The 26,584-nt window shown below is 50.7% G+C and overlaps 3 protein-coding genes and 1 pseudogene across 3 annotated transcripts; 1 reads left to right on the forward strand and 3 right to left on the reverse strand.

Moving 5' to 3' along the window:
* Positions 1–684: 684 nt before the first annotated feature.
* On the reverse strand, positions 685–20,179 carry PNMA8C (PNMA family member 8C). Its single transcript, XM_081515582.1, is given in 2 exon segments — positions 685–877; positions 19,576–20,179. A coding segment is annotated over 1 exon segment (603 nt). The 3' UTR covers positions 685–877; position 19,576.
* On the forward strand, positions 1,893–4,128 carry PNMA8B (PNMA family member 8B). The gene is given in 10 exon segments (XM_081507626.1): positions 1,893–2,092; positions 2,413–2,588; positions 2,591–3,047; positions 3,113–3,207; positions 3,210–3,351; positions 3,353–3,426; positions 3,429–3,583; positions 3,586–3,879; positions 3,881–4,040; positions 4,043–4,128. Coding segments are annotated over 10 exon segments (1,839 nt in total).
* CCDC8 (coiled-coil domain containing 8 subunit of 3M complex) lies at positions 6,795–11,227 on the reverse strand. The gene has a single exon (XM_081515581.1). It carries the CDS (start codon positions 8,928–8,930, stop codon positions 7,374–7,376), a length of 1,557 nt encoding a protein of 518 aa, XP_081371707.1. The 5' UTR covers positions 8,931–11,227; the 3' UTR covers positions 6,795–7,373.
* Positions 20,180–25,624: 5,445 nt separating the features above from the next.
* LOC145515363 (actin-related protein 2/3 complex subunit 3 pseudogene) lies at positions 25,625–26,147 on the reverse strand (annotated as a pseudogene).
* Positions 26,148–26,584: the final 437 nt, after the last annotated feature.

Here is a 26,584-nt window from a genome sequence, read left to right on the forward strand (position 1 = left end):
TTGTTCATTTGTTTGTTTTTAGATTCCACATATAAGTAAAATAATATAGTATTCGTTTTTCTCTGACTTATTTTGTTCAGCACAATACCATCTAGGTCCATCAGTGTTATCCCAAATGGCAAGACTATTTACTTTTTAAAATGGGTCTTTAAATAATAAATTCCATTATATTTAGTGGAATATTACTCAATCATATGTACATAATCTTCTTTATATATAAATACATGTGTAAATACTATATATATTATAATATACAATAAATATGAAACAATCTTGTTTATCCATTTTATCCATTCATCTGTTAATGGGCACTTAAGTTGCTCCCATATTTGGCTATTGTAAATAATGAATAATGTAAATAAATGAAAATCTATTCCTAACATGCATTTCCCCTGTTTTTTATGTATTGAAGGTAGCCATTAGCAAACTTACATATTACACATGTGGCTTGCCTTGGGGGATCGCATTATATTTCTTTCAGACCACACTGCTCTAGAGTGAAGAGTGACATCCATTTGGTGGAAAGGGAAGGGAAGGAAAAGGGGGAAGCAGGGAAAATGAAAGCCAGGGCGCATGTGGGAGAGTGAGTAAGCAGTTTGGTTTGCCCTAGGACCAGTTGCCATGGTAACCTTGCAATAAATTCTCTTCCTACTTTAAAAACAAAACAAAAATGAAGTGTTTTGGTTTCTTTTTTAAAATTTCCTTCTTTATTTTTATATCTATTTGACAATTAATTGTATATATTTATATTAAATGGTTGTATAAAGGGTCAAGAAAGAATAAATTCCCATCGCCATCTTTCAGGGAGCACCAGCTCTGGGCCAACCTCTGTTCCAAGGGCTTTCACGGATCATCCCGTTGAATCCTGATAATGATCCTGTGAAAGTGAAAAGTGAAAGGGTTAGTCGCTCAGTCGTGTCTGACTCTTTGCCACCCCATGGAGTGTAGCCCACCAGGTTCCTCTGTCCATGGGATTTCCCAGGCAAGAATACTGGAGTGGGTTGCCATTCCATTCTCCAGGGGGTCTTTCCAACCCAGGGATCAAACCCGGCTCTCCCACGTTGCAGGCAGAGTCTTTAACATCTGAGCCACCAGGGAAGCCCAAGGATCCTATGAATAGGGTTAATGGTTATGGCCATTTCACAGAGGAGCGAACTGAGGTGTAGAGAAGACCAGGAAACTGCCCAGAGTCATAGCGAGGGCAGCAGCAGGAACCCAATGGCTGGGCCACAGCGCCTGATTTATGCAGAGTTGGGGTGAGGGTTAGCAAGGATGATGAAGGGGAAGTGTGTTCGGGGTTGCTATGACATTCACCCATCCCAGCCTGTGGACCCAGTTAGGATCAAGGTCTTCTTCCGAAAGTGATGTTTAATATCACTGCCGATCACACCCACACACGAACCATTTGCAAAAACACACAGTTAATAGTAGGTGTATGGTTATGGCTACAGAAACATCTGTAAGAGTGAGGCCTCACTGAGCGAGGCCAGACCCCATCAGTGAGGGTTGTGAACCCTAAAGGATGCCAGCACCTCACCGCTGAGGCCTGTATATACTTACTGAAGCCGATTCCCACTGAGTGAGGTCTGAAAACTCTGAGCGTGGCTTGCACCCCAAGAGTGAGTCCTGTTCCACCATGGGAGCCAGAGGCCCTTGATCTACAGACTCTCTGCAGCCTGAAACCCACCTGTACACTGTGGAGGGCTGGAAGCGTCTACCCCTGAAGCTCGGGTCTCCCTAACTGCTGTCTCGGCCCCTGTGAATATGGCCTTTGGGAGGGCTCATCACTGATGGTGATCCCAACCCCCAGAGTCTTCCTTTGCTTGGGCTCCTAGAGCTGGATCCCTTCAGACCCCAGCAACTGCGACCCAGGCTGCAGCCCTGGCGTTGCCATGGTAACGGCCCAGCTGGAAGCAGGGGCGAGCCCGTGTGCGCAGGCGCAGGGCCGCTTCCCGCCAGAACTGCAGACTGAGCAAAGGGCGCACCGCCAGACTTGGCCCGGGCGCGGCGAGGGGAACGCGCCCCTCCCCGCAGCCCACCGCGCCGCCCTCCCCAGCACTTGGCCCGGGTGCCGCCGTGTCATTCTGCCTCGGTCAGGCACAAAGGGCGGAGCAGAGGGGCCAGTGGCACCCTTGAATTTGCCACGCAAACTCCCTGTGGGTGCTAGGATGCCCATGAGGAGGGGGGTCTCGGGAAGGGCCGCCGGGTCAGCTGCCCGGGAGCAGCAGGAGCCCGAACCTGGCCACGTTCACCTGAATCTGAACTCCGGGCCCTGCGGCGCTGTTCCAGGGTGTCCAGGGTGGCATTTGCCCATGGCCCCGCAGCCCACGTGTGCCTCGGGCTCCCTCCTGCTCTGCAATCAGCGCCAGAGGCTGTACCATGGCCACGGGCCCTCTGAGGGGACTGGTGCAGGGGGCTGGCCCTGGACGTGCACGGGGCCGTCCAAGAGGTCCTACAGCCGGTCTTCCTGCCCCAGGGCACGTTCGGGCTGAGGAATGCCAGGGCCATGAGAGTCGGTCAAGAGAAGGCCAAGGCCACCGTGATGGAGTTTGTGGAGAACATTAATCACGGCGTCATCCCCAGGGAGATTCGGGCAGGGACGGCATCTAGAGGGTTCTGTGCAAGGAAAGCGCGGAGGACAAGAGGGTCCTGAGGCAGATGAGACGGTCGCTGCTGGATGAACTCCCGTCCCCCGAGGAGGCAGTGGCCAGGGTCTCTGGGGACAGGTCCACCCCTCCCACTTCGGAGACCAAGGCCCGTGGGTCGGAGCCGGCGGTCAGGGAGGCTGACCTCGCTCCTGGTGCAGCCAAAGATGCTAGAACATTCGGTCATCGAGGTCGCGGAAACGGAACCAGAGGCAGCAGGTGGACCCAGAAGGGCAAGAAGAGGGACTGTGGAGGGCGGCCATCCACGTCGGGGAAGCGGGAGTCCGAAGACTCTTCTGAGGAGAGCCTGAGGCTCATGAACCAGGAGATGGATCGGGAGGACCTAAGCGGGGATGAGGATCATAGCATGCTGCAGGCCGTCGAGGAGGAGTTACTTAGGTCGTGGGCCCTCCAGAGCCAAGGAGATGACAGGCAAGGTCCTCCGTGAGTTCTTGGCTCCGGCAAAGCCAAGAAGAAGAAGAAAGATATCCCCCTGCCCAGGGAGGGGTCGACTTATCGGTCATACTGGCAGTGGGAGACACGTCGGATGAGGAGACCGCGGACAGGACACCTCCCAAAGTGAGTTCCAGGAAAACGGGGATCAAGAAAAAGAGAGGATAGACAATCCTGAGTTTGTGGCCATTGTGGCTTACACAGATCCCTCTGCCCAGGACGAGGTGTTGAAAATGGCTTCTGTGATGGAGTCGCTGGACTGAAGGACAAAGAAGACAAGAGACCCTGCTAGAGGTCTTGTCCGTCATGGCTGAGAACATCTCCGGAACTGCGTGAAGGTGCAGGAGGCAGGCCGCCAGGTGGCCGCCGTGGTCCTGAGGAAGTCCAACGACAGCATCTGCTGGAATGAATGCGTCTCCACCAAGACTGAGCCCCAGACCCCCTCCAAGGGGAAGAAGGCTCCCCGGGCCCCCCTGGGGAGCTGGGGGGGGGAGATGAGGAGGAAGATGGGGGAGGGGGGCTCCTGGAGCTCGCGGCGCTCCGGGCGACCTAGGACGTGGCTGAGTTGATGGAGGAAGAAAAGGAAAAGGCCTGGGAGGGGAGGAGGTTGAAATTCTCCAAAGGCCACCTGGGGGAGGTCTTGGCGCTGCAGGCCGCCCGCGGGAACTGGTAGTCGGAGGAGGCGTCGGAGGACGCAGAGAGCTAGGAGTCCGAGTCCGAGGACCGGGCGTCCAGGACCAAGCGGGCCCGCACGGCCTGCAGGGCCCTGGATCGAGCAGGCGGCGTCAGCTCCTGCCCCGTCGGGGAACCCGTAAAACCTGAGAGGAGGGGCGTGGCGGCCGAGGCTGGAGGGGCGCCCTCCCGAGACGAAAACCCAGGAGGAGGCGGCGGGAAGCAAGAGCAGGAAGGGGCACGCGGGAGCCGGGACTCAGGCCGAGGCCGGCCTAGGGCTCAGCCGCCCGCGGGCTCCAAGTCGGCGCGTGGGAACAAGACGGGTTGGGGCAGGAGGCTGCACCCCAAGTGCCGCTAGGGCCGCCCCGAGGGGCGAGGCTGCAGCTGCTGGTGGGCCCCAGCTCCGCACTCCCTCTGTCTTCCCCGCCGCGGAGGCGACTCCAGTCAAACCATGCATTCCCGGCTCTTCTCTGCGCGCCGCCCACCGCTCGCTCTCTAGTTCTTTCAGTCCCTCCTCTGCAGGTGGCGCGAGCGATCCTGATGCAAAAAGAATGTAACGTGTAATGAGCTCCCGCGGAGGCAGCAGCCCCAGGTGATGGGACGGTCTCAGGGCCCACCCAGCCGGCTTGGCTTTGGGTCTCCCGGCTTAGCACAAGGGCGAGTGTGTCCGTGGACACAGGGCACCGGAGGAGGCCAGCAGTGCCGGGGCGTTCTTTCCTGTTCTCTGTGGAGCCCCGATCCCTTTCAGACTCATGGTTCTGGCCAGCGGCTGTGAGCCTCTGTTCCTCATCCCAATCTGATGGAGGCTGGCCTGTGTGATGGCGGTTCAAGCCGGACAAGGAGGGTGTCAGGGTGCAGCTGAGCCAGGAGGCTGAACCTCCTGCTGGGGGAGAAGAGGATTCCAGGAAGAGAAGCCTGAGAGGCAGGGCGGGGGTGTGCTCCTGCGGGGAGGGGAGAAGAGGTGGGGGAGGGGAAGGGAGGGGCGGGGACCAGGGGGCCAGGAGCAGGGGAGAAGGGGGAGAGGGAAAGTCCCTGCCCATTTGAAGTGCAGCTGGTACAAACGCACCAGCTTCTCAGGGCCAAGGCCTCCTGCTGGTTCCACAGGCTGAATCTGAAACTCGACCTGCAGTGTTTTCAAACAATGGGACTTCTTAGCAACACTTTCAATTTGGGACAATTCACATACGGTATGTTGGCTTTTCTCTGCAGTACGAAGCAGTGCAACTCCCACAGGTCTGTGGCTCCCCCTAGATGTCCCACCAATTCTCCCCTACCCACCTACCGTGGGGTGACAGTCCCCTGGGCGCTGGAGGGAAGGGGTGAGGCGGGCGGATGCCCAGTGGAAGCGCACTCAGTAGGCAGAACATCCCGTGCAAAAGCCCCAAGCCACTGTGGAGACTGGGGTTTATTCATGTGTAACCCTTGAAGCCTCGGGTGCCAGGATTCTCTGCTGGGCATTGGGGAGACCATGTCTCCAAACAGGACCCCTGCCTTCACAGGGTTGGCCGTCTAATTACATTCCACGTGACTGGAGTTTAGATTGCTAACTCTGCCGAGGTCCCTGGGGTCGGAGCGTGCAGAACTGCCGGGAGCATGTCCCCTTCCCGGTCCTGGGACCCCTAGGAGGAAGCTGTCCCGCCCCTCGGTAGGCTCAAACGGAGAGAAGGGGGTCCTGAGATTCTCGGGAATGTCATCTGGTCCTGGAACGCCCGGAGGAAGAAGCCAGAAACCGGTAAGCCTTTCCCACAGTTTAGGGCCCGGAGCCCACGAGGCCCCGCCTTCCTCATTGCAGGCCCCACCCCACACAGCACGCTCCGCCCCCCCAAGAACTAGGCCTGCGGAGGAAGCGTCAACCGAGGCGAGCGCTGTCGTGGCCTGTTTATACACTAGGAGGCGCCCTAAGACCAATGGCTTAAATCGTGAGCACAATGACCCTTCTTGGGGTCCACCGCCATGAAGTTCTGCCTGTTTTCTCAACGCCAGTCAGCCCAAAACCGACTTTCCAGTAAAGCTGCAAAGTAAGGTCCTGAGACCAACTGCATCCACATCTCCTGGGAACTTCTTAGCAATGCATATTCTCAGGCTTACCTCAGACCTACAGACCTACTGAATGATGTCTAAGAAGTCCAGGCCAGGACTGCAGCCTGTCGGGATGACCCAGCTGGGCTTTAGACCTATCTCCAAGAATTTCCCTTTATCCCGCCTCTATCGAGGCCGGGGCCGGAGAAGGCAGTGGCACCCCACTCCAGTACTCTTGCCTGGAGAATCCCATGGACAGAGGAGCCTGGTAGGCTGCAGTCCATGGAGTCTCTAAGAGTCAGACACGACTGAGCGACTTCAATTTCACTTTTCACTTTCATGCATTGGAGAAGGAAATGACAACCCACTCCAGTGTTCTTGCCTGGAGAATCCCAGGGACAGGGGAGCCTGGCAGGCTGCCGTCTGTGGGGTCGCACAGAGTCAACCACGACTGAAGCGACTTAGCAGCAGCATCGAGGTCGGGGGGCATGGTTATTTGCTGTCTGTTTTCCCTGGGGTTAGGATGGGTTAGGGGGACCCAAGACAATACAGGGAGAAGTCCCCCAGCTCCCAGGGTGTGTAGCAACCCAAGTATAAGCTCACTGTAGCAACTTGATACACTGCTCACTACCACACCACAATCCACTTCTTTGGCCTGTTCCTACTGCAATGATTTTTTTCCAATGTATCCAGTGACCAAGCTGCCCCAGATTCTTGGGCCGCATAGCCTGCTCTAGCAATTCACAGCTCTGATGTGAAGGGCCCCTGAACCCGCGCTTTGGACGTTTCCCAAATTATTCTTCTGTACGTGGTAACCAAGATGGGATGAAGCATGTAAACTGCAGGACCTGGACCCACCACGCCTGCAGAACCCGGGGGTGTGGGCATGGCAGGAAAAGTGACTTAAACACGGGTTGGCATCTCGGAGGGTGGGAATAAAGGAACACAAGGCTGTGACAAAATCACCCCGGAGCATTTTTCAGTTGCCAAGCCAGAGCCAAGAAATAAGTTGGTAAATATTTTTATTTGCATGTTGACCTGCGCCCTCTTTTCCAGTTCCAGGAGGCAGTGAGTGAAAGTGTGCAAGCAAAAGGGGGAAGAAAAAGGGGAAGAGGAAGGGATTTCTCCTATGCCTCGCTCCCTTTTCCAGGCTGAGCACCTTGAGTTGCATTTGAGGAAGTTAAAATCATGGGGGATGCAACTCCATTGTATGGGTTTCTTTCATTACATTCCTTGGGTTACTATAAAGAGGCTGTATTAAAAAAAATCAATGCATAGGGAATTCCCCGGCAGTCCAGTGGTTAGGACTCGGTGCTTTCACCACTGCGGAGGCCTGGGTTCAATCCCTGGTCAGGGAACTAAGATCCCACAAGCCATGTGGGAAAAAAGAAAAAGAAAGATAGAAAAAAATCAATGCATAGAAAATACAATTTTAATAAGAAAGGGGCATTCGGTAGAGACGTGAGAGGCACTGCCAGGCCCTCACTCTACCTCCGTTTTCAAGTGTGGAGAGCTGGAGACGTGCCATGAGTGACCCACACTGTGGCAGGCGGTGAGGTCCTCCTCGGCCCCCCTGCCCTCACCTCACAGCTGGTCCTCTTGCTCTCCGTGCTCTGCCTCTGCTCTGGCCTCGGCCCGCAGGACCCTGAGGCTCCTGGCCTCACCTGCCCTGGGGACTCTCTTGGGTAGCGTGGGCAACCGGGGAGTGTGCCAGAAGGCTCTCCGGCGCTTCCGAAACCATGAAAAGCGTCCGGGGGTCTGGAACCTCACTGTCTTGACCGGTTTCCGGGTCCGAGCTCCTGCGGTGGCCCCTGTGGCCCTTCCGGCAGCTGAGGATTCGGCCTCCTGGACAGCTGGGCTCTCTGCCCTCTGGACTGACCCAGCTTCTGCCCCATCAGGTACAGCCTCTGCTCCCTGGACAACCGGGGCCTCTGCCCTCGGATTCTCTGCAGCCTCTGCCCTCTGGTCAGCCGGGACCTCTGCCCTCTGATTGTCCCGGGTCTCTACCCCTTGGACAGGTATGGCCTCTGCTCCCTGGACAGCCAGGGCATCTGCTCTCTGATTATCCACAGCCTCTGCCCCCTGGACAGCTATGGGCCCTGCTCTCTGATTATCTACAGCCTCCCCTCTCTGATTATCTACAGCCTCCCCCCTCTGATTATCTATGGCCTCCACCCTCTGATTACCTGCAGCCTCCCCCCTCTGATTATCTATAGCCTCCACCCTCTGATTATCTATGGCCTCCCCCCTCTGCTCATCTGCAGCCTCTCCCGCCTGAGCTCTGAATGCTGTTTCCTCCTTCCTGCGACGTCTGAAGGAAGCCCAGTTGATCTGGGGCCTCCATCGCCTTGGGGGGGTCTCAGGCACCCGCCCATCTCGTGCGTTTCCCACGTTACACCCCAGGCTAGCGCTGCCTGGCACCGATGCGCTGTCCCTCTCCACCCTGGTAGAGGCCTGCCTGGCTTCGCCCACCCCGGGGCTGGACTTCGGTGCCCAGCCCTTCACCCTCCGCTTCAGCTTCCCCCAGGACACCTGGCTGACACACTCCCGCCACCTGTCTGCCTTGGACTGCTGGGGCCCCGGGCTGTCATCAAACATGGGCACGGGCAGGTTCACCCGGCGCCGGGGAGGCGGCGCACTGGTTTTCTTCTCCCCTCGCCGGAGGAAGGCCTCCACCACTTCCTCATCATCCTCGCTCTCCAGGTCGCTCCCGAGGAATTTGCTGCCCAGGTAACTGACGGGCATTTTGCGCACCTTCCTGCTGCGGCCGGCACCTTTGCGGCCCTTGTCAGCCTTGTTCCTGGAGGTCTCGAAGTCGCTGAACTCGCTGTCACTGGCGTTACTGCTGTCATAAGTGCCCACGACCAGCCGAGGGGGTGGGGTCACCATCTGCTGGACTCTCCTCCTCACTCGGGGCTCCTTAGGCTTTCTGGGGGGCTGGGGTGGATGCGGGGTGCTCTTCTCGATGATGCGGGCCACGTCCTCCAGGGTGCGGCCTTCTTCTTCCAGAAACTGGATCAGCCGTTCCCGAAATTCCGCCTCCTTGGTGGCTGGCTTGGAGATGACCCTCCAGACGCCTCCGGCCAGCCGGACCTCGCGGGGGATGAGCAGATAGTCCACGTCTTCCCCAATCTGCAGCATCCCCACGGTGGAGTCCTCCTCCCGGCGGAACACCTTGCCGATTTTCTTAAAGGTCCCCACGGGCTTCAAGGCTTCCACGAGGACGTCCAGATCCACGTCTTTGCAGACGTCCGGGACGCTCCAAAGGATGAGGCAATCGGGGGACGGGAGGAAGCCCCAGGGGAACCAGCCCCCCACATGGCTTTTCTCGAGCGTCTTTAAGATCTCCAGGGTGAAATCTGGGCTGGGGGCAATGAGCCCAAACTACTCGTAGCCTCGAGTCTTGGGCAGGGGTCGGGGGAGCGGGAGGGGTAGGTTGCTCTCCCCACAGCGCTGCCCAGAGAGGCTCACCTCCCACTTTTCTCTGCAACAAGTCCGGTCTCGATCCGCTCCCCGCGAAGGATTAGTGGGACTCAATTTCCAGGATGAGTGAGCCGGGGTGAGGTCAGTTCTGAGGCTCCCAGCCCACTGCAAGCTGCAGATGCGGTGTCCCGGCCCCAACTGCGGGCGCACGGGCTGTCCGGTTGTTCTTCCTGTTCCACGGATGCGCCTGGAACTTGAGAGAGGACTTCGTAGACAAAGGCGGCTCAGCCTTAGCTATTCAATATGGCCGAGGCGCTCGGCGACCGCGGGGCAGCTCCCCAAGAGGGTCTCCTACTCCTAGGCAGGCTGCCTCCCTAGGCCAGGCTGACCTTGCCGCGCCTCTCGCCTCCCAGCCGAGGAGCCCGCGCGCGGGCAGGAAGTTCCTCTTCGCCGGCCCCCAGGATGGGGCCCACCTTCCCCCTTCTCATCTTACACTCCGGGACTCTGGAAGACTGACAGGGGGGCCGTCCACTCCCTTCGGGACGCCCTCATTCCCCTCCCCCACGGGGGTGTGGCCGCGCCCCGGGCCTCTCTGGGGCCGCGTCTTCCTAGCCGATCGCCCCGCGCCGAAGCGAAGCCCACGTCAGCAGCATTCCCCGGGAAAGGCGGCCATTCCCAAACCTGCCATCCCAAACGTGCCGGTTCCAGCCAAGCCCGGAAGGTGGGCGTGCAAATGGGGCAGTCCCTCTGAAAGCCGTTGGCACTGTGTGTTACTATTTTAAAATCACGTGACTTTTGGTATCAGCAGTTTCTACCTATAGACCCAGACAGGTGGGTAGAGAACTTGGTACCAGCTCCAGGTTGGAGCTTGGCACCCAGTAGGTACTCTAGAATACTTCTGAGTGAATGAATGAATGGTTGGATGGGATCACAGGCTTCACTGGACAAGAGACTGAGCAAACTCCGGGAGATAGTGAAGGACAGGGAAGCCTGGCTGTGCTGCAGTCCATGGGGTCGCAGAGTTGGACACGATTTAGCCACCGAACAACAACAACCTGATCATCAGTAGAAACTCTTTCAGTAAAATATTAGGCAGCTATGAAAAAAAAAAAAAGTGACTGAGGATAGTCACCTTTTATGGAGCACTAGCTATATATTAATACTAGACATCACTCTATTAATACAAATTAACTCAAGAAATCTTCACCAAAGCATTATGAGAGGTAATATGATGCTCATCCCCATTGTATAGCTGAGGAAATAAAATCACTTGCTCAAGGTCACATGGACAGGAAGGATGAGAATGTGGATTTGAATCTGAAATAGTCTGACGTGTGGGAGTGTGTGTGTGTGTGTGTGGGCATGTTCACATGCATAGGCCAAATGGCATAGACGGGAGCATGTTCTCTTTGGATGTATGACTGAGTGAGTGAAAGTCACTCAGTCGTGTCTGACTCCTTGTGACCCCATGGACTATACAGTCCGTGGAATTCTCCAGGCCAGAATACTGGAGGGGGTAGCCGTTCCCTTCTGCAGGAGATCTTCCAAACCCAGGGATTGAACCTAGGTCTCCCATATTGCAGGTGGATCCTTTACCAGCTTAGCCATGAGGGAAGCCCAAGAATACTGGAGTGGGTAGCCTATTCCTTCTCCTGCGGATCTTCCCGACCCAGGAATTGAATCAGAGTCTCCTGCATTGCAGGCAGATTCTTTACCAACTGAGCTATCAGGGAAGCTCTGGATGTATAAACATTGCCAAAAGTGGTTGTGTATGGGGAGGGGGACGGGGGACCCCCAGAAGTGGCAGGCATATGTACTTTTCACTCTATATTCTGTTAGATGGCTTAGATTGTTTTTAGCAATCGAAAATGTTCATTAAAATAAGCTAAATTAGGACTTCCCTGGTAGCTCAGTGATTAAGACTCTGTGGTTCCAATGCCAGAGGCACAAGTTCGACCCTTGGTTGGGGAAGTTCCACGTGCCCTGCAGGTCAGCCAAAATAAATAAATAGTTAACACTTTTGAGGATTTCAAGTTGTTTTTTTTAAAGTTAAATTAAATAGAAGGTCCTCAGATGTGGCCACAGACCTATGGGGTCAGAGTCCCTGGGACTTGGGGACCAGGATTTGCAAAGCTTCCCAGGTAACTTTGAGGCCCACAAAGCCCTATCACACCTGCCTCCTCACTGTTCATTCAACAAACAGGCTCATTGCCACCTCAGGGCCTTTGCACAAGCTGTTCCCCCAAGTCCAGAAAGCTGTGCTTCCCTCTCCTCTTGGCAACCTCCCTCTGCTCAAAGGTCATCATTTTACAGCAGTCATACTACACTGCCCTCCCCAACAAACTATTGGGTGACCTCTCCCCTCTCCAGGGTCTTCTAGCCCAAGAATCCTTAACCCGTTCTGTGCCATGGACCCTTTTCAAGATACTGTTTCAGTGCGTAGGATTGCGTCCATGAGATTACAAAGGAGACTGATTATAACGAAATAGAATTGTTAAAGAAAAATCCCAGCAACAACAAAATCTATAAATTAATCACGTTAACATAAGATAAAAATGAACACATGTAATTTTGTTTAAGTCACCACGTGTGATTTTATTTCACTCTTGAAACACGCAGATGTTTAGGGAAAGTGGGAAGGGAGCGAAAAGAAAGGGAAGGGAGAGAGGGAAAGAAGGAAGAAAGATGCGTGAGGGGGGCGGGGGCGGTTAAGGTCTCAGCGAGGCCTTTGCAGTTATTGGCTCATTCTGGTTGTTTTTGTTTTTGCAGAGCCGGGTCGTTAGGCTTCGCTGGGTTTTCTTCTCCTCCTCCTCCCAAACTCCAGCCCAGCCGCCGCCGGGCTCAGCCCCCGCCGGGCCTCCCTTTTGCACAATTTCTCGTCTCGGCTCCTAGCGGTCTCCATGGCAACGAGGTGCGCTCCTCCACTCGGGTCGACTCTAAGGAGGTGGGCGGAGGGTGGGGCGGGGCAGCCCCCCTTCTCAGCTTATTACTTCCCTAGACTTGATTCCCCAAATCGGCTTCCCTGATAAGCTGTTTTGTGGAAGCTGGAAACTAAAAACCAGGACACCTCTGGTTGAGGAAAGCTGGTTTAAGAATCCAACTCTGAGAAGTCAAGCCTTCCACGTGAGAATGATCTCGAAGATAAGGCGTCGGGTTTTGTAACCGGTAAAAAACGTGTGAGTGGTGGGGGAAGGGGTGGAGGATTATCCTAGAAATAAAACCTTCAAATGTTCAACATTCTTACAAAAATTGCCAACCCCTGAGCCGTCCCGCTCTTGGGTGTTTTAGATTGCCTTCATCTCTGGCAAGCGAGATTCTTCAGCCGCCCCAGAAAAAAATGATAATTATAGCTCCCACTTTTATTCTTGTTTAAAAGAAATGAAAAAAATCCAAAGAAGATGGAGGAAGAAAACAAAACATGGCTCAGATTTCTCTACCCAGCTATTCTTGGTTGCCACTTAGAAACACACACACACACACAACAAAAGTGACACATTTAATATAACGCTGAAGTTACAGAAAGGTGTAAAATGAAAAATGTCTCCCTCTCCCAGCCCCAAGCCTCCAGTCTCTCTCCACAAAGTAACCGCAGTTAAATGCCTCTGTACTTTTCCAGAAAAACATACAAACAAAAAAACTGCTTGCATGGGTAGAATTTATTTACCCGATGAGGATTTTTAATATCCTGAATTATTTTCATCACATCACTTACTTCCTCCTGGTATTTTCTTATTCATTTATTTATTGTTTCACCCTATGAAAACACTGGGGATTCCCTGGTAACTCAGCTGGTAAAGAATCCACCTGCAATGCAGGAGACCCCAGTTTGATTCCTCAATTGGGAAGATCCGCTGGAGAAGGACTAGGCTACCCACTCCAGCATTCTGAGAGAATTCTCAGTATTCTGGAGAATTCCATGGACTGTATGGACTGTGGGGTCACAAAGAGTCGGAGGCGACTGAGTGACTCTCACTTTCACATGAGAATACTAGCCCCATGAGAGCAGGGATATTTGTCTGCTTTCTTCAGTGCTGAATTCACAGAATCTAAAACAGTGCTGACGGGAGCTCAAAATATTTGTTGAATGAATGAATGAGGGGATTGGGCTGGACCTAGTGCTATAAAACTTGCTTTTTTTTACTTAATAGCATGTCTTGAACTCTTTCCATACCAAGCAGATCAGTCTCAATTTTTCTCAACAGCTTCCCCCCTTGTGTAAGCCCTCAAGCCTGGAATGTGACAATACTAATAATAATTCATTTTTTTCGAGCACTTATTTTGCCCCCGACCCTGTGTATTTTCTTTTAATCCTGCAACCCCGCCGAAACAGGTATTATTCCCATTTTCCAGATGAGGAAAACTGAGGCTAAAGGCAGTCACACAGCCAGGAAGTGGCTGCTGCTACTGCTAAGTCACTTCAGTCGAGTCCGAATCTGTGCGACCCCCTAGATGGCAGCCCACCAGGCTCCCCCATCCCTGGGACTCTCCAGGCAAGAACACTGGAGTGGGTTGCCACTTCCTTCTCCAGTGCATGAAAGTGAAAAGTGAAAGTGAAGTCGCTCAGTCACGTCCGACTCTTAGCGACCTCATGGACTGCAGCCTACCAGGCTCCTCCGTCCATGGGATTTTCCAGGCAAGAGTACTGGAGTGGGGTGCCATTGCCTTCTCCGGAAAGTGGCAGAGCTTTGAATTAACCAGGTTTCTGAGGTTCTAGCCCCATACTCTTTATTTGATTATTATTATTATTTTTTTTTTTTTGCCACACTGGGTCTTCATTGCAGTGTGCAGGCTTTCCTCTTTTGTTGTGGCCCACAGGCTTCTTGGTGTGTGGGCTCTCTAGTTGTGGAGGGCAGGCTTAGTTGCCTGGCAGCATGTGGGATCTTAATTCCCTGACCAGGGATCCAACCAGCATCACCTGCATTGGAAGGTGGATTCTTAAGCACTAGACCACCAGGAAAGTCCCCTGCCCTACACTCTTAAGCTCCTTTATTTGTCCTGCTGCCTGGAGGGTTGGGAGTGGGGAGCAAGACTGACAGGCAGTCTCCAAAGACTGCTCTCCAGGTGACACATGTAACCTGGGCACAGTCACTCAGTTCAGTTCAGTCGCTCAGTCATGTCCAACTCTTTTCGACCCCATGGACTGCAGCATGCCAGGCTTCCCTGTCCATCACCAACTCCCAGAGCTTGCTCAAACTCATGTCCATGGAGTTGGTGATGCCATCCAACCATTTCATCCTCTGTCGTCCCCTTCTCCTCCTGCCTTCAATCTTTCCCAGCATCAGGGTCTTTTCCAATGAGTCAGTTCTTTGCATCAGGTGGCCAAAGTATTGGAGTCTCAGTTTCAGCATCAATCCTTTCAAGGAATATTCAGGACTGATTTTCTTTAGGATGGACTGGTTTGATCTCCTTGCTGTCCAAGGGACTCTTGCTACAGTCCCCATAGGAACACAGTCCAAGGGAGTCTTGGCACAGTCACTAGATTTGTCCTAAATGCACATAAATCAGATCCCTGTCTGGAATGAATAGGATATAAATTATCCACACTTTTGAACCAGATACCACTGGGTTAACGGACAGCACATAGTAGGTCCTCAACAAATACAGCAGGAAGTAGCCTTGTGGTCCACACTCCACCCACGTAATAGGGTCACTCCCACCTCCCACCCTCCCTAATCCCAAATCTAAAGGCTTTTGGTGAGTACAGAAGCAAAGCTGGCCGTTAGAGCAACCATATATTTAAAGAAAGATTCATTCATTCATGTGGTGTATTTCTCTAAAGTAGTGATTCTCAAATCTGGTTGCACACTATAATCGCTGGGGAGAGTTTTAGAAATCCAAGTTTACTGAGTCTAACCTATTGGATCAGAAGGTCTTGCGGTGGGGGGTAGGGTACTGCATTAAAAAATCTCCCCAGGGACTTCCCTAGTGGTCCAGTGGCTAAGATTTTGCACTCTGAATGCAGGGGACCTGTGTTTGATCCTTGGTCAGGGAACTAGATCCCACATGCTGCAACTAAGACCTGGTACAGTCAAATAAATAATAAATATATTTTAAATGTCTAGTTTTAAAAAAATCTTCCCAAATGATTCTGATAGAGGTGATGGCTGGTGGGGCTGGGCAGAGGTAGAAGAGGAACTGAATGTCCCCATAGGAATTTGACCGACTGGAAGTACCACAGTACCAGCAAAAAGCCAGATTGTAAATTAGAGTTTGTCCAGTGTTAGCAATGGAGACAAGCCCTTTAGAGTGGTGGAGGTGGGGAGGCCTCTCAGGCTGAAAAATATCTACCCAAAGATTTTACATCCTAATCCCTGGAATTTGAAAATGTTGCCTTATTTGGAAAAAGGGTCTTTGCAGATGTCAGGAAGGATTTGAGATGAGATTGCCATGGATTATCTGGGTGGACCCTAACTGCCATCTGGAATGTCCTTATAAGAGAGAAGCAGGACTTCCCTAGTGGTTCAGTGGTTAAGAATCTGCCTGCCAGTGCAGGGGACATGGGTTTGATCCCTGGGCTGGGATGAGTCCACATGCCACGGAGCAGCTAAGCCCGTGCACCACGACTACTGAGCGCGTGTACTACATACAACTACTGAAGCCTGCATGCCTAGAGGCCATGCTCGGAAACAAGAGAAGCCATCAAAATAAGAAGCCTGAGCACCGCAACTGGAGAGTAGCCCCTCCTCGCTGCAGCTAGAGAAAGCCTGCACACAGCAATGAAGACCTAGCACAGCCAAAAAAAAAAGAAAGAAGTGAAGGAAGATGATGCAGACATAGAAAAGAGGTACAGAATCAGAGGAGGCAATGTGAAGATGGGAGGAGAGACCAGAATGATGGGGCCTCAGCCCAGGAACACCTGGAGTCACCAGAAGTTGGAAGAAGTAAGGAAGTCTCCTTCGTAGAGCCTCTGGAGAGGGCTCAGCTTTGCAGACACCTTGATTTTGGACTTATGGCTGGCAGGACTGTGAGAGAATAAATCATAGTTGTTCTGAGCCAGCTGATCTGTGGTCATTTGTTACAGCAGCCACAGGACAGGAACCCAGACCCCCTAGTGTAGCTACTAATTCCTCAGACTCCAATGGAGAAAACTTGAAATTAAAGCCTTCAACTTTAATTCCTTGACCTTGTCTCTGCAGAATAATCACTGCTGAAGTGAAAGAATTCTTGTGCTGTGTCCTGACCCCCAGCAGGCTGTTTTGGGTGATGGGAACCTTGGAAATGTTTTAAAATGCCTCCTGTCCTGGCCTGCAGAATTTCTGTCAGCTGCCTGCCCCTGGTTGCCAGCCTCATACCAGGGTTATCCAGTGGTTAGACCTCCCTTCTCTCAGGAGTGAATTAAACCTTTGGCATTTATATATCTTTCATTGAATTTTCTCCCAAAGTCATCTCCCTCTTACTGACCACTTGATCTTACAGACAACATCTTTTTGAGTCTTCATGACCACCCTCAGCAATAGGTACTACTATTATCAACCCATTTCACAGATGGGAAAAAAATTGAGGCATGGAAATGAAGTACTTTACTCAGGCATCCCACCTGCAGACCACCCCACTGTTTATTTCATTGTCAGCTTTACTGAAAGTACACTTTACATCTTATACAACACATTCTTTTGAAAATGTCCCCTGTGGTAAGTTTTAGAGTCATGATCACCACCATCAAGATACAGAACCCTAAAAAAACCAACCCCCCCAAAATATATAGAACCCCCGAAATCTTCCTTTGCACTTTTTGTGGCAGTCCCCTTTTGCCTACTGGTGTGATTTCTGTCCTTCAAGTGCTGCTTTTTCTAGAATTTTATATCAAAAGAATCATGTAGCATGTGCCTTTTTTGTCTGGCTTCTTTCACGTAACTTCGTGATTTTGAGATTCACTTGTGTTGCTGTGTGTATCTGTAGTTCATTTCTTTTTGTTGGTATGTGTGATTACTCCACAACTTATCTGTTCATTGTCAGATAAGTGGAGTAATCTGGGTCCTAGCAGTGGAGATCTGGGTCCTAGCAGTTTTATGATTAAAGTGTGTTAGTCTCTCAGTTGTGTCTGACTCTTTTTGACCCCATGGTTTGTAGCCCGCCAGGCTCCTCTGTCTGTGAGATTCTCCAGGCAAGAGTACTGGAGTGGGTTGCCATTTCCTACTCCAGGGTTTATGATTAAAGCTGCTGTGACTATTTCAGAGCCTGTGTTTTTCACTGCAAGTTATATACTCTCTGGTTGCAAAGAATCTATAGCATGGGTACCACTAGCCCCACTTTACAGATGAAGAAACTGAGGCCCAGAAATGTGAAGTCAGCTCCCTGAGGGCACACAGCTAAACAGGTGGCAGAGTCAAGAGCTGAACCCAGACCTGTGTAGCTCCAAATCCTTTGCCTCTCCCTCCATTATGTGCTCTGTTGATGCCAGCCACGGTTGGGTACTATCTCTTGAAGGTCAGAACCTTGGTGGATTCACCAGCCTGCCCCTTGGCACCCCACATTCCAAAGCAGCCTTTTGTCAGCACACAGAGAACATACTGTCTCCTGAGGGAGCTGGGTAAGTATGTACCAAGTTCTGGAACCAGAGCTCTAATACCAGGTTGATGTGTTTTTTGTCAACACAAAACACCAACTGTCACTGGACCCAGGATCCCAATGGCCCACACTGAACAGCTTCACCCTGTCGGTCACTGCTAAATCATTTGCACGTCTGAACAAATTCACTCCTCCCACAAACCTGGTGAAATAGGTTACTATTATCCCCATTTTACAGATAAGCAAGCCGAGTCACCGGGGGTTAAGTGGCTTGCCCAGGCTCATGCTCTGCGAAGTGGAGGAGCCAGGACTCGAACCTAGGCCATCTATTCAACACTCCTCCTCACCTCCAAACCTCCAAACACCACACATGTTCCTTTAACTGGCAGGCTGCTTAGTGAGGAAACCAATTAGAGGAATTTCAGAGTGAATTCCACTATGCACTTGCAGGGATATTTATCTGTGTTATGTCAAGGTTTTGGATCAGGAAATGTGGACCTGTAAGTCCCATAGCTCAAGGGATGGGAGGATACAACGAATTAATGGAGGATGAAGGACTCTGCCCAGTGCCTGCCAACACGGGATGGCGGTTACTGTTTTTGTTCAAGAGAAAGTTTTTCACCTTTCCCATCAGCCACTGGAAGCCCGTGAGATAGGAGAAAGATGTGGGTTCTGTGTTCTGTTGGCCATGAGATCTGATAACACCCCTTTTCAAAAACAGTGCGGGGGCTTCCAGTGCTTGTGCTCAGTCACTAAGTCGTGTCTGACTCTTTGCAACCCCATGGACTGTGGCCCACCAGGCTCCTCTGTGCATGGGATTTCCCCCAGGCAAGAACACTGGAGTGGGTGGCCATTTCCTTCTCCAGGGGATCTTCCCGACCCAGGGACTGAACCCATGTCTCCTGCGTCGGCAGGTGGATTCTTTACCACTGGGCCACCAGGGAAGACCGACCCACACAATACACTTTTCTCTAAAAAAGATAAACAGCCTGGCATGTGGTTGGTGCTCCCCTAGTCCCTCCTAAAGGAAATCAATCCTGAATATTCATTGGAAGAACTGATGCTGAAGCTCCAATACTTTGGCCACCTGATGTGAAGAGTCGACTCACTGGAAAAGACCCTGATGCTGGGAAGGATTGAGGGCAGGAGGAGAAGGGGACGACAGAAGAGGAGATGGCTGGATGGCATCCCCGACTCGATGGACGTGGGTTTAAGCAAACTCTGGGAGATAGCAAAGGACAGGGAAGCCTGGTGTACTGCCGTCCATGGGGTTGCAAAGAGTTGGACATGACTTAGAGACTGAACAACAACAACACTGTAGGTGTCCAGGAAATATTTGTTGAGTAAATGAATGATCCATACTCAACCAGATATTATCCACATCTGTTTGCATGGTACCCACACCCACTCAGATGTCCCCAAGTAAGTCAAATGTTAACCACTCACTAGGAGGAGTGTGAAGGTAGAACCTTGTGTTGGATATGCTCAGTTCTGTATCCCCAGCTCCTAGAACAGTTCCTGGGACATGGTAGGTGTGCAATACACACCTGTAGAGTGAATGAATGAATGGACCAGTGATCTCCACTCAACTAGATGTTAACCACACCCACTCAGATGTCACCCACCAGTTCACTCAGATAAAAATACCCACCTTCACACACACTAGTCTGATGTTACCCATTCTTACTCAAAATTTACCCACTCTCTTGAATGATACCCATCCTCACCGCATCATCCACACTACTCATATTCCCCAAATTTACTTAGAGGGTACCCACCTTCCCAAGTCGCTACCCACACCCACTCAGCTGGCGCCCAATCTCACTCAGCCGCCCCCACGCCCACCCCAGGTCACCTCACGGCTCCTTGTCAGATGCGTGGTGCTGTCGACGGTTTTTCTTGTGCTTCCCCTCGCCTTTTTTGCCATCTCCAGCCTTGCTCTCCTTCTCTGGGGAGTCCAGAAGTGGCACTCTGACCACCCATTCGGTGGCCCCAGTCCCCGGCTTCTTCCTTAGCCCTGACACATAGCACTTCCTGGCAGGAAGCTCTCTGGGGCCCATCACTGTTGGACGCAGTTCCTGTCTCAGGACCCCGGACACATTCTCCACCATCCCACCTTCGCTCTGAAGGAAGAGGGGCGGCTTGGTCAGGAACTGCTTCCGGGGCATGTAGACCTCTCTCCACCTTCTGCCCTTGCCCTTTATCTCCCCGGGGATCATGGCGTAACTGATGCCCTCAGCCAGCCTAAAGGTGGCTGCCCTAGAGCTCTCTTCTTCCACAAACGCCTTCCCAGCCACTTTAAAGTTTTAGGGTGGGGGCGGGGGGCTTATGATCTCTTCAAATTTCTCATGACTGCAGTCTTCCGGGATACCCCGGATCATCAGGGACTTGTAACTGTTCACCTCAAGGGTCTGGCACCCATGCTCCAACAGTGCAATGTCCTTGCCCCCAAACAGCATCTTGCCCAGCTCTCCGAGGGGCAAGTATGCCCGCTGGTGCACACCTGAGCTGCCTCGGGAATCCAAAAAAATATCCATGATGCCACGCTCAAAGGTGAAGGGAGAGGCCTCGGAGGGCCCAGTTTGTCCACCTTGGTCAGAGATGCCCTTGGCCCTGCCCACTGGGCTGCACGTGTCCAGCCTTCTGTAATCTTCCTCCGAGGCGGGGCTTGGGAATTCCTAGGGACTTGAACAGTGTGAAGCAGGGGGTGGGTGTCTGCCAGCAGCCTGGGGGAGCCTGAGTCCTGGGCCAGGCTGCACCGTGGAGGGTCTGAAGATGCTGCTCCCTCATTCTTGGCGGTGGTCTTCAAAGGTCTTGCAGGCTCTGGCTGTCTTAGCAGATCTGGGACTGCTGATCGTTCTGGGGCTGCTGCCACTGGGGTATCGTGGGTGGGTGTCCAGCAGGCAGGAAGGCTCATTCTTTGCCACTGGCCCAAAGGCTGCCCTCACCGCCCTGTGGCCTGGCCGAGACATGGATGCGGCCGCTCGTGGCACTAGCTCCCGCAGTGACGTCACCGCCTCCTGCTCCGAGGCCCAGCGGTCTCCATGGCAACCGTTAGAACATTACCTCTGCCGGTTCACTCTGCCCAGTCGCGTAGAAATCAGAGTCCGAGGGGCTCATTCAGGGCTGAGGGGGTCAGCCACCTGCTTTCGAAGTACACTCTTTTCTCCCTTGAGAAAATGACTGATTCAAGGAGTCGTGGGACAGGGAATATACAAGATGATCTTGTAACATTTTGAGGGTCAGAAAGTAAGGAAATACTAAAAAAAATGATGAGAACAGGTGGAAGGGTACAGAGCCAGCTTGAAGGGCTCCCACAGGGCTCCCGCGGGTCAAATCTGGACGTTTTGAGCCTCAACGTTATAAATGAGGGCAACAGATCATAGCCCCTTGAATAAAATAGGGATCCATGAATCTGTGTGGATACAAATAAATGGATAAATGGAAAGTTTGGTGGAAGAATGTGGACTCTTATTTTTTCTTGTAGAAAAAATGAATCAAGGAGAACAAAAATATCTTTTTTTTTTCCCCTCCTGGGCCACAGTGGCAAGTGTGATCTTCCCAGATTGGGGATTGAACCTGTGCTCTCTGCCACGGGAACACAGAGTCTTAACCACTGGACCACCAGGAAGTCCAGGAACAAGTGTGTTCAACTAAAAAGATCCTGCATGTCACAGTGAGGATCTCTCATTTGCAACAAAGATCCTGCCTGCCCCAACTAAGACTCAATGCAGCCAAATAAATAAATAATTTTTTTTAAAAAAGAAGAATTCTAATAGTTCTCAACACAAGGAGAGAATTTGTTTTTCCTTTTTTCCCCCTTCTTTTCTTTTTATTGAGAAGAGGTGGATATTGGCTGAAATTACTGTGGTAATCATTTCACAATACAGGTAAGTCAAACCTATATGCTGTACACCTTAAACTTATTCAGTGTGTGTTAGTCGCTCAGTCGTGTCTGACTTTTTGTGACCCCGTGGACTGTAGCCCACCAGGCTCCTCTGTCCATGGAATTCTCCAGGCAAGAATACTGGAGTGGGTTGCCGTGCCCTCCTCCAGGGGGTCTTCCTGACCCAGGGATCAAACCCAGGTCTCCCAATTGCAGGCAGATTCTTTACCACCTGAGCCACAAAGGAAGCCCAAAACTTATACAGTGATGTATGTCAATTATTTTTCAATAAAACTGAGGGGAAAAGAGACTTGTAATAAAGATATTTATAACAAACTCCTTGCAAAAAACTTTTTTTGCCATGAATTTATGAATCCTTGGGGCACCATTGCATATCTCTGGGTTTATGCACATTCCAAGTTGAAAGGGAGGGGACAGAATGGTTCATTTATTGGATCCACCAATATTGCCTGAGAAGTCTCCCTGTTCCCGGCTCCAGGAGACGTGTTGGGCATACTTGAGTGAATGAAACAAGCTCTGCTTTTAGGAGCTTAATCCAGTGGTTATGACTGGCCAGGCCAGCCTGTTTACAGCCAGGGAGAGAAACACTATAATTATCACGAATATAATATTCTGATCCTTGATGTGGGGTGTAAAATACAGAGTATAATAATTGAGACATGTTTTGCTGAGGTTTAAAGAAAGAACTAAATAAAATATTCTGGGGAAATCTGAGCAACTTATCCTATCTGGACTCACCCTGGGAAGGCTTCCTGGAGGAGATGACACTGGAAGGGATCTTGAAGGACACATATAATAACCACAACAGCAATATTGCTTTTAGAAGGCGTCATCGCTGTCACTTACATAGGGTATGCTGTGTGCCAGACAACATTCTAAGCCCTGCATCTATCATTTAATTTTTTAACCACTTTTAAAAAAATTGAAATATAGTTTATTTACAATGTTGTGTGTGGTATAGCCATAAAATGGAATATTATTCAGCCAAAGGAAGGAACGGAATTCTGATACATGCTTTGACATTGATAAGCCTTGAAGACAGTATCGGAATTCTGATACATGCTTTGACATCGATAAGCCTTGAAGACAGTATCGGAGAAGGCAATGGCACCCCACTCCAGTACTCTTGCCTGGAAAATCCCATGGACGGAGGAGCCTGGTAGGCTACAGTCCATGGGGTCGCTAAGAGTCGGACACGACTGAGCGACTTCACTTTCACTTTTCCCTTTCATGCACTGGAGAAGGAAATGGCAATCCACTCCAGTATTCTTGCCTGGAGAATCCCAGGGACGGCGAAGCCTGATGGGCTGCCGTCTATGGGGTCGCACAGAGTCGGACACAACTGAAGCGACTTAGCAGCAGCAGCAGCAGCAGAAGACAGTATGCTAAGTCAAAGAAGCCAGACACAAAACACCACATGTGTATGATTCCATTCATATAAAATCTCCAGGACTTCCCTGGTGGTCCAGTGGTTAAGACTCTGTGCTCCCAGTGTGGGATCATGGGTTCAGTTCTTGGTCAGAGAAGATCCTGAATGCCATGCAGTAAAAAAAAAAAAAATCTCCAAAATAAGTAAAGCTGTAGAGATATAAAATTGATTAGTAGCTGCCAGGGAAGGAGGGAGGGGGGAATGAGGAGTGACTGCTTAATCAATATCAGATTTCCTTTGGGGATGATGACAATTCTTGGACTAGATAGAGGTCATGTTTGCACAATATGGTGAAGGTACTAAATGCCACTTGTGTACACTTTAAAATGGTTACTTTAAAGGCTTCCCTAGTAGCTCAGTGGTGAAGAGTCTTCCTGCCAGTGCAGGAGAAGCAGGTTTGATCCCTGGTCCAGGAGGATCCTACATGCTGCAAAGCAAGTAAGCCCGGGTACCACAGCCACTAAGCCTGTGCTCTGGAGCCCAGAACCACAACTACTGAAGCCCTAGAGCCCCTGCTCTGCAACAAGAGGAGCAACTGCACTGAGAAACGTACATACCACACAAAGAATAGTCCCTGCTCGCCGCAGCTAGAGAGAAGTCCTCACAGCAACGAAGACTCAGCACAGCCAAAAATCAATCAATCAAAGTATTTTAAAAATAAATGAATGTAATATATGCTTAACAATGAAAGTGAAAGGGCTTCTCTGGTGGTTCAGATGATAAAGTATTCGCCTGCAATGCAGGAGACCCAGGTTCAATCCCTGGGTTGGGAAGATCCCCTGGAGAAGGGAATGGCAACCCACTCCACTATTCTTGCCTGGAGAATCCTATGGACAGAGGAGCCTGGCGGACTACAGTCCATGGGGTTGCAAAGAGTTGGACACGACTGAGCAACTAACACTTCCACAATTTATTCCTGCTTAAAAATGGTTAATTTTATATTACATGAATTGTACCTTAATTAAAAAAAATTCAAATGACTCTATCTTCGGCTCAAATGTTTTGAATGTTGGTGGGTCTATTCACTACGATGGGGAAACTCTAGGGAGAAATGAGCTATGAGGTCAGGAATTCCATTTGGGGGGGTTCTTAAATTTGATATGCCTAGCAGACATCCAAACAGAGTTAGACATACAAGCCTGGAGCACAGGGAAGAAATGGGGCGGGGATATAAATTTAGAAGTCATTGGCACATGAGAGGAATTTTAAGCTGAGGAGCAGGGTGAGATCATCTAGAGATAGAGTGTGGAGAAAGGAGAGAGAATGGTGGCTCAATGTCAGGCAGAAGAGGAGAAATTGAGAGAAAGGATTAAGGATTGTGCCAGAAGGGAAGGGGCAAGAGAACCCCAAGAGTGTGTATTTGAAGAACAAAGAAAGGAGTAGCAAAAGACTGGAATTGGCCCAAATATCCATTTATAGGGGCTTCCCTGGTGGCTTAGTCTGTAAAAAAATCTGTTTGTAATGTAGAAGACCCAGGTTCGATCCCCATGTTGGGAAGATCCCCTGGAGAAGGGTATGGCAACCCACTCCAGTATTCTTGCCTGGAGAATTCCATGGACAGAGAAGCCTGGTGGGCTACAGTTCTTGGAGTTGCAAGAGTTGACTTAGAGACTAAACCACTACCACCACCATCCATTTATAGACTGTTTAGCAAATCATGGTACAGCCATATAATGGGAGACACACACATGTAAAAGAAAAGCAAGAGAGAATTCTCTTTGCTGGTATGGCAAGATTCCCTTTCTAGGAAACAATGTACTGAATGTACTGAAACAATGTACTGAAATCCTCAAGATGTATTGCTAACATAATAAAGCAAGGTGTGTGTGTTTACAGCTAAGGGAGGAGTTACAAAGAGAAAAGTAATGATTCATGCCAGAGCAACCTAGCAGATGCCACTTTAATCCAGGAATCAAATCGAACATCCCCAGTAGTAGCACATACTGAAATCAGGTGCCCCTGCAATGACAGACCAAGGAGGACACGTCCAGGGAATCACTTCTGGGAATTCCTGCCAAAAACGCATCTGATCGCCAGGAGACACCAGACAAACCCACACGCAGGGTCATTCCACAAAACAGGCCCGCCCTCTTCAAAGTGTCAGGGTCACAAACGTTCGGGAAAGATGGGAAAGGGCTCCAGAGTGAAGGCGGTGAGAAAGAGATGACTGAGTGCAACTTCCGGTCTCACATGACATCCCAGGCTGGAAAAATACAGTTGCTGGAAAGGATATGAGTAGGATGATTGACGAGACTGAATATGGACTTTGGATTGGATAAGCATGTGGTGCTAATGTTGAACTTCCTGAATTTTTAAAAAGTTTTTTTTTTTCTTTATCATTATTTATTAAGCACCAACTTAATACTGCAGACATTTCAAGTCACCAGTCAACAACTCATTCTTCCCCACCCATCCCTCCCCAAATTCTTGATAAAGAGCTCTTCAAGTAAAGACACACACTCTTCTCTCCACTGTATAAAACTTCATGAAATAAAGGCAAAGAACTGTGTACATCTTGCTGTAAATGTTGCCCACCGCTGTGGAGACAGTGTCTGCCCAAGGCTACCTTCATTGTCCAGGTCCTGAAAGACTCTTATTCATGAATTGTCTCTTCACAAAGCAAGTCCACCACTTGCTGGGTTTATCATTCTCAGAGTCAAAAACTTTCTCACAAAGTCTCAGTCCAGTCTCTTGCCTTAGCTGTTGTAAGTATGCCCTCATCACTTCGTCTTCCTGTCTGTTTGCAGATTTGGTGTAAATGGCATTAAGTGAAAAACCAGGCTCTCCGGGAAAGGGAAAATTAGTGATTCCCAGTGTATACATTTCTTTCTCACCTTGGCTTTTGGAGTTTCTTTAGACGCTCAGACATGTAGAGAGTTATATATATCAAGGTCCTATCAGCTTCATTCTTAACTTCATAGTTTTTGAAGAAGACACTGGCCTAAAAGTAACAGATAGCTTCATCCACAATATCTGTTTCTTTTGTCTCTCTAGGGGCAGGTCCTTTGAACTGACTTCTGATGGGCAACAGTGCCATTTTCCCAATGAGTTTGGTGTCAGGGTCCATGAGGGAAGAGTGGTAAGCTGGCATCTTGGAAGCGCCCGGGTCTCAACCCCGACGAAGAGAATCTGGTTAGAGCTTGGTGGTTCTGGTCTGGTCAAAAAAATAGTTTTTAATTTAGATCTTACTCTCTTTTATTTCATTTATTTTTACTTTTAGTCTTTGCCGAGTGGCATGGCATGTAAGATCTTAGCTCCCAGACCAAGGATCAAACTTGTAGCCCCTGCACCGGGAGTGTGAAATCTTAACTACTGGACCACCAGGGAAGTCCTGAATTTCCTGATTTTTGATAACTCTCATGGCTGTGTGAGAAAAGGTCCCTCTTATTTTTAGGGAGGGAACACTGACATATTGAGACGTAAAGAAACATGATGTATGCAACTTATTCTCAAAAGGTTCTGAAAAAAAAAATACTATATAGAGAGAAAAGGATGGGGGATAGAGTGTGTCAGTTTCCTGGGGCTGCC

This window comes from Giraffa tippelskirchi, chromosome 7 (assembly GCF_054371585.1).
Source record: "Giraffa tippelskirchi isolate mGirTip1 chromosome 7, T2T-mGirTip1v1.2.pri, whole genome shotgun sequence".
NCBI lineage: Eukaryota > Metazoa > Chordata > Mammalia > Artiodactyla > Giraffidae > Giraffa > Giraffa tippelskirchi.